Genomic DNA, 15151 nt, shown 5'->3' with positions numbered 1-15151 from the left:
AACGGCTATGGAGTGGAATTCCCTGCCTGCAGACTTGTTCCCTGAACGTTATAACTTGGACCTTTTCAAAGCGAGAGTGAAAAGGCATTATTTAGGTTTAGGCTCCATTGCCGACCTCATTGTCACTTTTCATCGGATGAGATGGAGGTTAATTATATATTTAAAAAAAAAGTGTTTATGAAACATATGGGACTTGTCAAGTTTATGTTCAGAGGAGGCCACTGCTATTCTGCTGCTATTATTCAAATATTTTATATGCCCGTAAAAATATATAGAATTTCAACAAGAAAGAAGATATCCATAATATTAACCTTAGAGCTAAGTCCAAACTCATGGTACCGCGATTTCGTTTAACCAAGGTAAAAGGTTTTTACAATAAGATTCCGGAGCATATATTAGGGTCATTTCCCACGTTTAAAAACTACATTAAAAATATTTTGATTGACAAGTCATATTACAAAATTGAAGACTACGTGTTAGATAAAGATGTATGGAAAGACGACACGGCTCTAGATTCCACACAAATTTTATTCAAAGTTTATTTGAAAAGAGCAATCCCTAGTTATTTGCTCGTTCTTCTCAGGGAGTCAGCGTAGTGAACGAGCAGTAGCTTAAATGTGACGTTTTCAAGTGTAAATTTATTTTACCTATGGAATAAATGATTCTTTAACTTTAACTTTGATTCTGCCCTCTTTATCATAACCATGAACCAATAACTCAAGAGCTGGAATCTCCATACTACAGAACGTAACTCCGGAAAAGGTAAAACTTCCCTCTTATTATCTAAATGACGACGAGCAATACCTAGCCTGGAAGTAGTTTATAATATAAATGGCCCAGGACATGAATTAATAGTGTTCACGTTACTGACCATGAGCAAAAACCGGACAAAACGGTTTCAAGTGTTTATGATAACAAGTGACAAGACGAACAAGGCGTGCGCCTGCTGGTAAGCGACACGTACCATGTACACTTAACAATTGCACTGTAACTTAGAACGTTAAACCGTAAAGATCTGAGGGGCACTGCCATTGCGTCACCCGAATACATAAATTTAAAAGTTGAAATGCCCGTAATTTCAACAACACCTTCATCCTTCAAAACAGGCGGCAGAAATAGGTAAGGTGGCAATAATTCCCTGGACGAACTCATTCACAAAAAGCTTTTTTGCTACTAAATATAATAAATAAAATAGACCCTGATTCCAGGTGAAAGGTGAGAAATGGAAGCAGTTATATTTAACTTTGACAGCTGTCGAAGACCTTTTCGATGTCTTCCAGCATTACGACGTGAATACGTGTATATTCGGGAGCGCCATGTCAGTGATGCCCAAGCACAGAGGGCAGAATATTGGAGCCCGACTTATTGAAGCTAGGTAGGATCCGTGCCCAGAAATGGGCCATATTGTACCTTGCATTAATAATAAATGCATGCATGATGCTAATGAAGCTTCGTATTTGACATTGTTTTTTTTATTTGGCCGAGTACGAATTATTTGACAATAATTGTTTCGGGATTAGACCCCCTGCAGAAACGTTGGTTTGTGTGAAAAAACATATATACGCGATTTAGAGCTAAAGAAATAGTTTAATTTTCTAATTATTATTTTTTTTCAGTGAAAATCTGTGCAAAACCTTGAAAGTCGGTGCAATCTGCACATCGTACACAGCATTAACGTCACAGGCACTTGCGAGCAAATGCGGGCACGAGCTGCTCGCGGAGATGCCTTACGAGCGAATGCTCGAGCAAGGAATCGATCTAAGGCAATGTGAAACTAAGACCGTTCAATTGAGGGGCAAAAAGATTCTGTGACAGTCAACATTGTAATGTTAAAACTAGGTGTTTTTGATAAACGTGCTCTATAAATTTCTACTACTATTTATTGACGAAAAGATCGAACAAACACAAAAAAAACATCTTTCGAACTATACAGTGTTTTTTCAATGGGATGGTATTGGGAAATCCGAAACCATAGATTTACAAGGAAACTGTTTTAGGAACCACTTCTTTTGTGAATACAATTTTGGCATAGTCCATTTTTTGATCAAACGTGATTTGTCCGTTAAAATGAATAACATTGATCAAAATTTTTTTGTAGCGCTGATAGGCTCAACTGACACTGGCGCAGAGTCGAAGCATCGCGTCGCGTCATTGACTTACAAATAAATGGACGACGGGTCTAATACAAAAACCACGAAAAAAATGTCCCAAGTCAACCTATTCGAAATTTAAATTGTTATGTCATCGCAGTATCGCGCTGTCCGTAGAACAAATGAAGACTAAAGCGGAGTGTCGCGCTCTGTATACGATTTTAGCGCCTTACAAGTGCGGACACTTTTTAGCGCGGACCCGACGTCCATAAGTCAATGCGTCGCGTCCTGTTTTTCAACTGTAACGCGAAGCAACGACTCTCGTATTAGCGCGCCCGGATCACAGTGTAGTCGGCGTCTGACGCCGAAACCGCTCGACTTTAACGCGTCGTCGCGCGATTCCATATTGGCACCAATTTGTACCTTAATAATGGGAAAATAGAAATGAATATGCTATAGGCGAAAAACATGATGCGTCGCTCTGCGCCAGTGTGCGTTGAGCCATAGACTCCGCTTCTTAGAGGTAAGGATAATTTAATTGTATGGGACGAAAAAATCGGGACAGCAGAAGGTGGTCAAATTTAATAAAATTATTTTTCTAACAAAACCTATCAATAGCCTAATTAAGTTTCAGGGAAAAATATTGAAGTTGCGGTAACTTTAAAACATTGAGAGCTTTCACGCCCTAAAAATCATATGTTTGTAGAATAAAATATATTCTACATCGACTTTGGCTAGAGTATAGGCGAGAATTAAACAACAGTTTAAGGGCAAGTACAAACATATATTCATCAAAATCTTATACTCTAAGTCAGTTTCGTACAAACTTCTTTATTATACAAAATGTCTACAATACTGTCTTTATAATGTGTCAATTTGACACCTATATAATTTCTAAATTCCTAGAGGTAAAGTCTGACAAGTTAAATTTGAACTCTAAAATACAGTACCAGGCTGTAAATATTGCACATCGGGAAATTCCGGAAGCCACGAATATTTCCGGATTCTGTTGCTGCGTCTATAACTTATTGCATTAATAACTGATGTATTTATGACAATTTCATATGAAGTCATTGACAACGTTAATAAAGTTTCTTATTTCGTTGTTTTAAATACATAAATGAAAAACACGATAACATTATAGACGCGACAACAGCGTATATTCGTGGATTCCGAGTTTTCCAGATGTGCAATATATACGACTTTGGCGTTAGTTGTTTGGACGTCAAAATTGCGTAGTAAAAATTGTTTATCGAGAAAAATACTGTTATTGTTAATAATTTAAATTATTAAATATTTTTTGTATGAATTTAGTTCCCTGTAATTACGCAAAATGGCGTCGGTTCAAATCTAAAATGTCTGTCTTTATGTATACAATATAAATGCTATCAAAAATCACTTTTGAAACTTGAACTAAATAATAAAAAACGTAGTCTGTAACCGCATTACATCTCTGCTTTATACCGTTAAATTTAGCCCAAAAGAAAAACGGAACTTGATTTGGCCTATTATCTACAAAAGCGGGAGCGGAGTAAAACATCCGCTACTGCAGGTTCTGCTATTTAACCAGTGTTGTGGGACTACAGTGTAAGAAAGTAATAGCTTTCGTATTTATTACATTTTGATTTTGAGGTGGAAATAATTTAGGTGGTTGTAGAACATGCACTGTGTAATTTCAGCAGCATAATTCCCGCTATTTATATCTAAAGTTGACTTAACTTTCAGTGTTAATACAGTATAGTATTTCTAGCATTTTCTAAGTAAATAAATAATTCAGATCAACATCTTGATTATTTATAAAAATTGTCATTTCATGTATACATTGATAACCAGAGAAAAACATAACAAAATATTTCTTTGAGTATTAAAAAAAACAATAAGTTAATTATGACTGTTATATCAAAACCTTTGGTATAGTCCATTGAAAGAGTACACGGTTATATAGGGTGCTAATAAATTAGGTATCTCATTATAAGTATTTTGAAAGTATATGTTGTTTTTCCAAAAATTTAAGAAAACTAGTAAATTACTAAACACACTTAATAACACAGTACTTAAAAATAAAAACCACTTTGGTTTCATCTTTTAAAACCTCTTAACTATCATTTCTTCTACTTTTGCATATTGGCGGCGCCCGTTTCAAGATTGCGTCAAAATCGAGTTTTCAGCAATTAAAGGCTTTTTGCAGGTTCTGCTATTCAACTACCATTAGGGGAGCATAACCTGAGCGAGTACAACCTGTCTTATTTATTAGCTTTGTAAGCTTCTGTGTTATTTCTTGTGTACGTGTTCGATGATGTTAAACTTCTTGTTAATTACAAGGTTACAACGTTTGAACAGAACTATGAATTCTATTTTTGCACGGGAAAGAAAAATTTTAAAAATCGATATAAAACAGTAATAAGTATAAAATGGTATAAAGTTTTTTATTCATCTCAAGTTGATTCTTCTGATGCAATCTGATGACTCTAAAATAAACTATATTTTTTTTAAATTAAAATAATAGGCCGACAATGGATCATGTTTTGTCATCATGTCTCAATTTCATATTCACCTAATTTCTTAGCACCGTGTATATTACGGTATTTGATAAGTATTTAAAGTTAAACGCTTCACTGACTGCCGCAACTGCGTAAGACGTATAATCTAACTTAGCTTTCAAAAGCAAATATTCTTCACTAATCATCTTATGCCAAGAGGACATACAACTTGGGATAAGGAACCTAAAATGAAGCCGGAACAAATATTGCAAGGCGTAATGATGGCAGATTAAGTGACCAAGTGAAAGGTAAAAGTGAAAGATCAAGAACCAAAGGACGTCTTGAAGCGAGATGTGTGTGATCAACAGTTGTCGGAATTGAAGGAGTTAACCTAGAACTTGAACGTTTTCTAAGTATGGACATACCCATTTCGTGTTACGACAAAAAAATCCTGGGAATCATATTACCATGTCAATGCATATAAAATTAGGGGACGAATAAAATTAATATAGGCGTATATAGATCGTGGAAATTTGAAATTCGATATAAAGGTAATAATTTTGTCGAAGTATCGAATTTCGAAATGTTGTAAGCGACATTTTGTAGTAAGGAACATTTTCCATTACGACAAAATATTCATTACGACATTTCAAATTTGAACCGTCGATATGCTCGTGTTCATTATAATAATGACAATGTTTATACATACGGATTTACTAAAGTAATAGTTAGCTCAAACGGCGGTTTAGCGGTGGCAACCGTTAGTTGCGCAATGTGCAACGGGAAGTGAGCGTGTCTACAGCTCCAGCGCCTATCTGGAAAATAGGAAGGGTACTGTATATGCACCCGGAGCGAATCACCTAAGGCCTTCTGAGAACCGTATGAAGTCCGTTTAAACGGGCTGATCTGGGGTCAGGGCCTGACTGTGTAGGTCCTTGTGCGGGCTTGCTTGTACAGGTTATAAATACCCGTATAACTAAAAGATTGACAGGGAGGGTCACTATAAACAAAACGTATGCAGAAAAGATATGGGAGCTGTTCTTTCAAAAGAAGAAATCAAGATTTCAAACAATAGGAACTGCCAATATAATACAACATCGAAAGTAATAATAATTATTACTATATTATTACTTTCGATGCTGTGTGAAAGAGAAAGCAGTTACTTCTTTCTACATCGAAATATGCGTGCAAAGCGCTCTTATAAATGTTTTGCTGAGCAGGAACGCACCGATAAAAACAAAACTATATTGTTACTTTTCGGGGCAATAAGTTGTAGCAAATTTCATAAATAACACGCATATTCAAATATAATCAGTTTCGAGAAGTTCCGAGATTTGTAGAAAGGAATGTCCACATTATTATTAACGTTACTGGAATTTTCTATCCCTGATGATTAATGTTACATATTTTGAGTTGAGTGAAGCGATAACCTTTCTGTGTCAAATACCCTATTATGACAAGTTTTAACTCTCAAATGGTAAATTTTTTATCAGTTGACCGCCTGTGTCAGTTCTCGCCCGCGACGCTATAATGGCGCCAACGATAAAGATACTATAGTTAGAAGATATCTCCCACAAATATTTCCATCTCATGTGCATTACACTGCAACAGATTCCCGCTCCCGCGCCCCTGTAACTTTGCGAGCGAGAACTGACTTCTGTGGCCAACCTATACAACAACATGGCTAGCGGACCAACCTATCTTGTCAGCTGTTACTACTTATTAAAATACACAATATTTTATTATATGTATTTAAAAACTTTAGTAAAAAAATGGCAAGAATATTATAGACAATTACTTACTGTAAAAATACGTTATATAGAAGCCAAAATGTTAAATAAGTTTTTTTGGCGTCTGTACAATTATAAATAAATTTATTTTATATATTAATTTCTTTTTTATATTCTTAAAATAAAGATTACATAAAAGTGTTATTTATCGATAAAAATAATTAATTTAGACTTTTTCTTATGTATGTTAAGCGACGGTATATTTTTGGATGTCATGTTTCGTAGTTTATAACTTATTTATAAATTCAAAGAAAACTGGAATAAATCGATTCATAAGAATTGTATATTTCTAAGCCGTTACACTACAAAATTGAAAGTGACCAATCACACGGCTTGGAATTCCAATTACAATTGTAATGAGTATTCAAACGAACCAATCGCAAGTACATCATTCAACATTATAAACTCAATTCAAATTCACCAATTGTGCAGCTTTAAATGCCAATGTTATATCTAAGCCACGCTATTGGTCAATTTAAATTTTAAATTTGGAATTCCTTATATAGATAAGAAATTGTACACAGCATAATTAATTTTGCCAAAGTGTAACGTACAAACTAGATACAATACGGTAGTTGTTTGAAATAAATATTATAAGTGGTAAATGTATATTAACCTTTGTTAATAGGTTAATATACATTAACCTAAATAGGTTAATATACATTAACCTATTAACAAAGGGCTTATTATTAGGGCTGCTCTTTAGCAGCCCCTAGAGTTTCTTGCACATTCTTCTCAGGGGAATCTGCCTTGCGAATGAGCAGTAGAGTTTAATCAATATAACGATTTCAACAGTGGGACATGAACATCGAGTACATAACCAGAAATAGAGACGAAATAAAGGCCGTCCACCCCTGGCAACTCATCAAACAAATGGGCCTTATATCACTTTTAAATATCAACTCTCGTTAGCGCTGAAACCACAAATTAGAAAGCTACAATAGTACAGCGCCAACAACTGACCTGTGTGTACGTCTCCGTATGTTCCAAAAATGTTCTGTATTTATTGTAATAAAGATAATATCTCTAACTATGGCGGCCTGTTTTATTCGGTGGTGTGGGAAAAACAGCAAAACAAAAACATCTAATTACAAAACAAACGGAATCACATTTCATCGGTAATTAAGTATTTAATTTTTCAATTTTCGTCCATTATAGCAAAGCGCAAGTTAAACTGGTCTATTTGAAGTGAAACAATTGACGACACCCGTCAATTGTTTCGAATTCGGGCCGGCCAATCGGAGCGCAGTTGTCACCGTAATGATTTGGCAGAATAGTTTTCAAACAAATGAAATAACATTTCGTCTCTATTTGTGGTTATTTACTCGATGGACATGAATTACGAAACTGTGACATTACATAAACTCAATGCTGGATGTGCGAGGCGCCTTCATGAGGTAAGTCTTGGCTCTTTCAGTAAGTACGAAAAATCATACAAAAGACGCGTGGTTTTTTCATTCATATCTGGTTTCTACGTTGCACAATTGACATACATTCATCCTGTCATGGTTAAAATCGTTTTCCTTCTGTTTTGCGGTAATGGAAATGGAACCTTAATGTACGGTTTGGAATAATAGAAAGTAATCTTAAAGAACAATGCCCAAGTTTCCTACAGTCCTGGACGAGCTAAAAAAAAGATGATGACAATCAATCACATATGCGGGGATTTATTTTTAGTTTCATATAGTTTATAATTATACGGGATTTATATTTTTTTAACTAGAGAACTTGATTTAAGCAACATTTTCTTTTTGAGGTTATGTTAATAATTAACAAATTAACGAAATACTTTAATAAAGGACTTGTACCGAATTAGTATGGAGTTTGGTACTTTATTCACAGAAAAAAATAACCAGCCTCAATTTTTGTGCTAGATGTAAGCTTGAAATAAGGAGCTTAACAAAATAATAAAAAAAAATATTGTGACCTAAATTTTTTATTTATTAGAACAAAATATTCCGCCTCTAAGGGTGGCAAACTAGGGGATAAAACCGGTTTCGCGTAGTTTCCGTAACCGATTTCATTAAAACTTGGCAAATAGATGCATTTCCACGAACTTTTGACGTCGGTTTTCTTTTTACAAAAAAGTTATATTTAAAAATTCATATCTCTTTTTCTCCAACTTATTTCAAAGTTTTACGAATGAATCTTATATTATTTTGTAACGCATAGGTGGATATAAATTTTCAACCGGTGGCGATAAAAAAATGTGCCAGTCCAAAATGGGCATTGTTCTTTTTATGATTTCAGAATATCTATTTGTAATGGTTCACTAGGTTTTTTGGCGTGTTTAAAAATTACTATATACGCAGTAAATTCTAAACAGCGTTTTAAAGGTACATAAAGCGTATTTATCTGGTAAGCTTTTCCTTGAGCCAGTCGTCGGTGAGCTCGTCGATTTCTCTCACTTCTAACAAACGCGGAGCGCCCACCTCTGCCGCTAGAGCGCGTTGAGTGCCCGCGTACATTACCTAGAGAATTAAATATTTACAGTGAATCCATAGTATTAATATGTAAGTAACTGTTTTTTCTTAACGTTTATTTTATTTTATTCATTTAATAATTTGTTGCAAAGGAAAACACAAATCAAAGAAGGATGGCGACATACCGTGAATTTTGTGACCCAGTGTTTTTGACGACGTGCATTAAAGAGACATATCAATACTTGTGATTCATTATCAAAGCATCAAAAAAGCTATAATTGATTACAGTCTGTGGTTATAAAGTTGATATAAGATATGTTTATTACAATGTCCTATGTTTCGCTTCAGATGTTTGTTCGTAGTAGTAGAAAACAACAAGTTTTACGTTCGTTCCCAAAAATAATAAAGAACTTCCCGAGTATTCCCAAATCTGCCAAACTTTGCCGCATTTAATATAACTTATCATGTTCTGCAGCAATGAAAATTAATAAAAATTAAATCTGCCCAAATGGCAGAAATCTTCCACACATGGTCGCACGGGTCTCAATATGACATGGCTTTGCCAAAGCCTTAATAAATTTAAAAAAAAATCAAAGTGATATTGATATTGGCAAGAGGTCTCTTGTCAAAACGTTCCTTTGCAACTTTCATTAAATATTGTCTAAATATTTTTGTCACATTGTGTTTTATTTCTTGCTTTATGCCGTTACGGTTCAATCGATATTTCATTAGGTATTTTATAGCTTAAATGTTGTATGTGTGTATTGAAAAATAACCAATACTTCAAGTGGGCAAACATTCAATGATGCTTAAAATGTAACGTACGTACAAGAACGTTACCTAATCTATAGTCGAACTGAATTAATTGGATGTTCTTGCATCCATTCTAAAATATAATGTTTTACATTTTTTTTTATTCCCGACTTCTAAAAATATACAAAAATATGTTGATAACCAGGCATAAAGTAAAACGCAAAATTATACTGAACGGCTCTTCATCGTTATTGGGGCAGCTGTCGCCATCCTTCTTTAGCAAAATGGAAAACTAAAAGCCTTATTTCTAAAGAAATTTCTTCCTGCAGACCAAAATACAAAATACAATAATTACAACAATGAGTTTACGTGCACAACAAAACTAATATAGTAAAAACATTAAGTAATTGAAGACAGATAGATAGATACTTAGATAGTATTATGATATCCATAAAATGGATGGAACAGTGGATAAATAGTGCTTCTTGACTCTCATTTTAAATATAGCTAAGGATTTACTATCACAAACAGTAATGAGAATGCTGACCGCATGAAGCGCAATGGTTTTGTGTTTCGTCTTAGTTTTTTTGTTATGATACGACGGAACGAACAAGTTGGGGGCCTGGTAATCGACTCGCATGTTCCTAACTGTTGCAGTGCCTCCAAGAGCTTTAAATCGCAAAGATGTGAAAAGCACTGTCACTGCGCCCCTCTCCCTGAGACACAAGTTAACAAGTACCATGTGCCTGTAATTTCACCAGTACCCTTACCCTTCAAAACCGGAACACAGTAATGCTGACATTACTGCTTGGCGGCAGAAATAGGTATGGTGGTAGTACTACCCTAGACGAATTCTCTCACAAGGAGCTGTACTGCTTCTAAACATGCTGCTGGTGGCTGTCTGCTGACCCAAGAGATAGGTTTTTCCGAAAAGTCTCTGGCGGACCCGGACATGTTTGTCTGCCCCGGTTTTGCATGTTTCTGTGGCGCCTGTCTCGTGAGCAGCTAGCGCGTAACGGTCTAGTTGAGGGCCTGAAGCGAGGAGCTTATCCTCTACTAGATCTCCGGAACGAGGCCGGAGAGCTAGTAGAGCTAGTAGATATCCTCCGGTCCCTCCAGTCGCTTAGGTTATTGGGAACTGGAGAGACCAATGAGGAAATTTGGTAGTGGACTCAGAGTCGACGGCTTAGCGGTGGCAACCGCTAGTTGTGTAATGCGCAACAGGAAGTGAGCGTGCCTACAGCTCCGGTACCTATCTGGAAAATAGGGAGGGTACTGTACGTGCACCCGGGGCGGCTCACCCGGGGCACTACGCTGTACGGGGTACTGGCTGATCTGGGGTCAGAATCTGGACTTTTAAGGTTCCTGTGCGCGCACAGGTTATAGTGCCCTTCTCGTATACCCTCAGGGTCGGTAGGTACGGTCACGATATATAATCAAAATTAATGTAGAAAGGTATGAGGCTGCTGAAGTGAAGAAATGGATTTCTGACAGATGGCGCTACGTCTTAAAAATCGTTAAATAGCTAAAACAAAAATCTGTAACAAGCACATAGAAAACTTCGTAAAGTCCGCTAGTTCGTTCTGTAGCTTAGTTGGCATATAGCGTCTGGCACGGTTTGCTGGAAGACGTTTGATGAAGAGGATTTTTTCTAAGTGCTCCATCTTTGTATTAATAATTATAACAAGCTAGTGTATGTAAGATGTTGAAACCTGTTCCAGTGCCGTTTGTAACTGGTATTTCGACCCCTCCCTCCTACGTAAAGTATCGTATGTTGAAATTACCCAGTTTACAGCCTTTTAAAGTTCTGAATTCACAGAAATAAGCACAACATGTAATTTTAGCATTTCTCAGTTTTATTTGGCAAAGGTCGTTACACACATAGAGTATTATAAAATCCTAGATATCCGTTAGATGATCTATGATGATGTCCCACATATATAAAATCTAGATTTGTTGTGAAGTGTGACAATTGTCAGTAGTGAACGTCCTTGTATGAAGGTGGAACCTGAAAAGCAGCATGTGGTGCTGAGGCTCCATCCTTTTCACCAGCAGTAGATTCCACTACTCCTTTAATTTATGACCGTGTCTGCAGCGAGTAAATAATCTTCCTTCAGTAGCAGCAGAGCTCCTCCGGTTTAAAAGCGTAAGGGGCTCATCAACTTATGTCTCAGGGCGACAGGCGCAGTGGCAGTGCCCAATGGATAGGCGTGTCGCTTACTACCAAGCGCAAAACTCGCAACAAAAGATTATTTCTCGTGTCATTCTGGAATACAACAGATGAGAACTCACTTGCAGCTCCATATGTGCGTCTCGTGGAGTGTAGAATATGAAACAGAGAGGGAATGACTGTCGCCCGTCGCTGTGGTCCATTTTGTAACTGAAAAATACAAATACAGGGTGACTCTAAAATATCACAACAGAGTGACACTGTGGTTAGGTAAGCTCTATAGCTACCAGAAAAAAATAGTTTGGCCTTAGTAAAAGTTTTGGTTTTCGAGACATTGGCACTATTAATTTTTTTTGGAAAAACTACTTTTTTGGGCTTTATGTAAGTTTAACTGCAGATGGTTGTTATTTTTGTTTTTCGAGTATTCTGAATAGTTTTTGCAGGTACTGCAACTAATATTTTACTGATTAATATCATAGAATGCGAAATAAGCTTACAATTTGGTATACCTCGTACCCTTGTATATAAAAATAAAAATATGCCAATTTTTTTTATATAAACTGAACTAAATAGAACACGCATAGTATGTGATATATATTTTTAAAATGACTTTAATTTCTTTTGTAAAAAAAAACAATTCTGAAATAAAGCCAATGTCCCTACTGCTCAACCGGCACAATAGAACTGATTCAATACAATAATTGGACGTAGTTAAGCAAAAAGTATCCCGTTCATAAAATTATCAAAAAGTTTGTTATATGTATTAAACGGTTCCTAAAGTCTAACCTCAGATCAGGAAAAAAATCCAACATATAAACATACATTAAAAGTTTTGAAAATAAAACAAGAGTAAGAAACACTTCTAAACTTCAAACTGTCATATCTCGAAAGTGACTGGTTGTGTATTGGATCCTTTTTGTTTAACTACGTCCAATTTGAATTCAAGCTGAGGCAGTATCGACTCGTAAGGAGAAATAGGGTAAAATTATTCTAACTTTTTGGAATACCCTATATCTTCCAAATTAATCTGATCATAGTCTGGTCGACAAATTGTTTCAAGGCAAAAAATCTTTCTCTACAGTCCAACTTCATTTACTGCATGAATAGGTCCCCATAGTTTGTGCCATCGTGATCTTACACTAGTCTCACCCATTATAAAATGCTAAAACGGAATTCACAAGCATAGGTAAAAGGCATATCATACCTGTATACAATAAACCTGGGTTGGTGCGAAGGCAAGATGTCCTGCAGCTCTTCAAGTTCGACATTTTCCAGCTCCTCGTCGACTTCCAGTACCTGCTTCTCTCTGTTGACCTGTAAAATTAATATTTATAAGGTTTTACCATTATTATAGATGAAAATGATTATTTATTACTGGTTTAAAATTATTGACACAGTTGTTAGGCCTTTCGTGATGAACAACCCTGATGCTGTGTTTACGGAGGGATGACAACCGCCTTTGGCAGACTACATCGCTTTGCTGATAGAGCCGCAGTCGGTTTGCTGTTTATATCGAGTCAACAGCCGTTTTCGCGAAACAACCAAATCATTACACATCAGTGTTGTCAGATGGTTATATTTCTTACATTCATCGCAACTTTTGACCTTGCGTGAGTAAGTAATTTTTCCAATTGAGAACCTCCTCGGTTAAAAATGCTTGACAGGTTAAGTAAAGATGAAGTTGATGATGAAGAAGTAAAGATGGAATTATACAAATTAATTCCGCCTTCCCCCTAGGGGACTAGACGTAGGTTCCATTTCTAGGTTTCTTTCTAGGTTCTCTACAGTGATGTTTCAACATAACTAGGATTACAAAATATTACAAAACTTCATAATATCCTAATTTATTTACTATCAATGCAATTTGATTGTTATCCCATTTGTGGTCTATAAAACAAATAAATGATATAGACAATCACACTATTACTCTGGTCTCAAACTATGGAATTCAGCTCAAACTCATGGTACCACATTTTCGTTTAACTAAGGTAAATGATTCTTTTATGGGGAACTGTATACGTTTTTTACAATAAGATTCCAGAGCATATATTAAGATAGATTATTAGAATATTATTAAGTTACCTGTTGGTGGTGTATGCGCAGTAGTGTAAGGTCAAAAGCACTTTTAGGTGCTGCAATTTAATTTTTTAGAATATTTTATCTATAACTTTCCAGTCTTTCATAATTTTCTTATAAAATTTTCACTGTTCACAAGTTATTTGGCAAGCTTTACAAGTTTATAAACATTTACTTTTATTATCCAGTTTTACTCGATATATAAAGTAAAAATACAGAGCACAGAAAGAATGATCTTTCCTTGAGTGGCAGCAATTTAGGCAAGGCATTAATTTTTTAAAGAACTTCTTCAACGGAGTGCTGTTGTGGACATTTAAGTAGCCGTAGAGCTCCTTGTGAATAAGTTCGTCCAGGATAGTACTTACCTATTTCTGCCGCCAAGTAGTAATGTCTGCATTACCATATTCCAGTTTTGAAGGGTAAGGGTGCTGGTGAAATTACAGGCACATGGGACTTGTCAACTTATGTCTCAGGGTGATGAATCGCAGTACCTATCACATCTTTGCGATTTAAAGCTCTGAGTGGCACTGCAACTGTTATGGACAGGCGTGTATCTTACCATCAGGCGCACAACTTTTTCGTCCCATCACTTGATATTATAAAGAAAAAAAAGATTCATACCCGAGTTGAAAAAACCTACCGAGAGTGAGACCCATAACTTCCTGAACTAGCGCCCTTAGCGCTGAGTCACCGAGGTCGTAAATTTTTACAATAATTAAATATTAATGATCGAACGAACACAACGTGCAATATTAGGCTTGAATAAATTGTCGTGACAACGAACTTGGTAAACAACGTGACTTGTAGCGGCTGATAAGCGTCTGCCTATAGGGGTGTGAAATAGGTATCTAAAATTTTAGCTTTTAGCCCTTTAATTACCTTGTAACGTATTTAAAACGAAGTGTGTAGTCTAAATGGTCATTTCCATGTAGTAAATACAGGAAAAGTGTACCGGAATTGCGATAAAATATGCATAATACCTTCAATATCAAAGCAGCAGTAGAACTGTGTTTCGCAAAGCGAAATTTCTTCAGAGTCTCCTTCACGTCCTCTGTTATATCACAAACATTAACATTTTGTGCCGACATTTTATTTATTTTGCGTAAAATTCAATAAAAAATTATAAAAATCGAGTATCTGTTCACGTCAACAAAGGGAGTTTGACAATAGTGTTGCGCTCTTTTCGTATAGTAATTTCCTGACTTTGTACAATAAAAGTTGACAACTATAAGGAAAAGTTCTTATATACCATTATACTTCTAACTCAATAACCGCACAAGAAATGTGGTTAAAAAACCTTTTGAATCTGAAAAGAAAAATAAATGTTCCTGAAGTAAGCAAAAAGCGTTTTGTTTGCAACTGTTAGTGA

At 35.8% G+C, this 15151-nt stretch overlaps 2 protein-coding genes across 2 annotated transcripts in view; one reads left to right on the top strand and one right to left on the bottom strand.

The window, feature by feature from the left end:
- Positions 1-2104, top strand: part of LOC113225712 — a 12021-nt gene extending 9917 nt beyond the window's left edge. Inside the window, exons 3-4 of the mRNA XM_026458113.1 lie at positions 1209-1375; positions 1617-2104. Coding sequence (XP_026313898.1) covers positions 1209-1375; positions 1617-1812 — 363 coding nt within the window. The 3' untranslated portion in view covers positions 1813-2104. The remainder of the gene's footprint in view (positions 1-1208; positions 1376-1616) is intronic.
- A 5447-nt stretch (positions 2105-7551) lies between these two features.
- LOC113225723 (glia maturation factor beta) lies at positions 7552-14937 on the bottom strand. Its single transcript, XM_026458123.1, has 4 exons — positions 14763-14937; positions 12911-13020; positions 11829-11916; positions 7552-8831 (listed from the first exon to the last, which is right to left on the bottom strand). Exons 1-4 carry the CDS (start codon positions 14868-14870, stop codon positions 8712-8714), a joined length of 426 nt encoding a protein of 141 aa, XP_026313908.1. The 5' UTR covers positions 14871-14937; the 3' UTR covers positions 7552-8711.
- Between the last annotated feature and the right edge of the window lie 214 nt (positions 14938-15151).

The sequence above is a fragment of the Hyposmocoma kahamanoa genome, unplaced genomic scaffold (assembly GCF_003589595.1).
Source record: "Hyposmocoma kahamanoa isolate Upper Pololo Valley unplaced genomic scaffold, ASM358959v1 170, whole genome shotgun sequence".
Classification (NCBI taxonomy): Eukaryota; Metazoa; Arthropoda; class Insecta; order Lepidoptera; family Cosmopterigidae; genus Hyposmocoma; species Hyposmocoma kahamanoa.
Note: the sequence above shows the minus strand (reverse complement) of the source record. Positions and strands in the feature narration are given on the sequence as shown.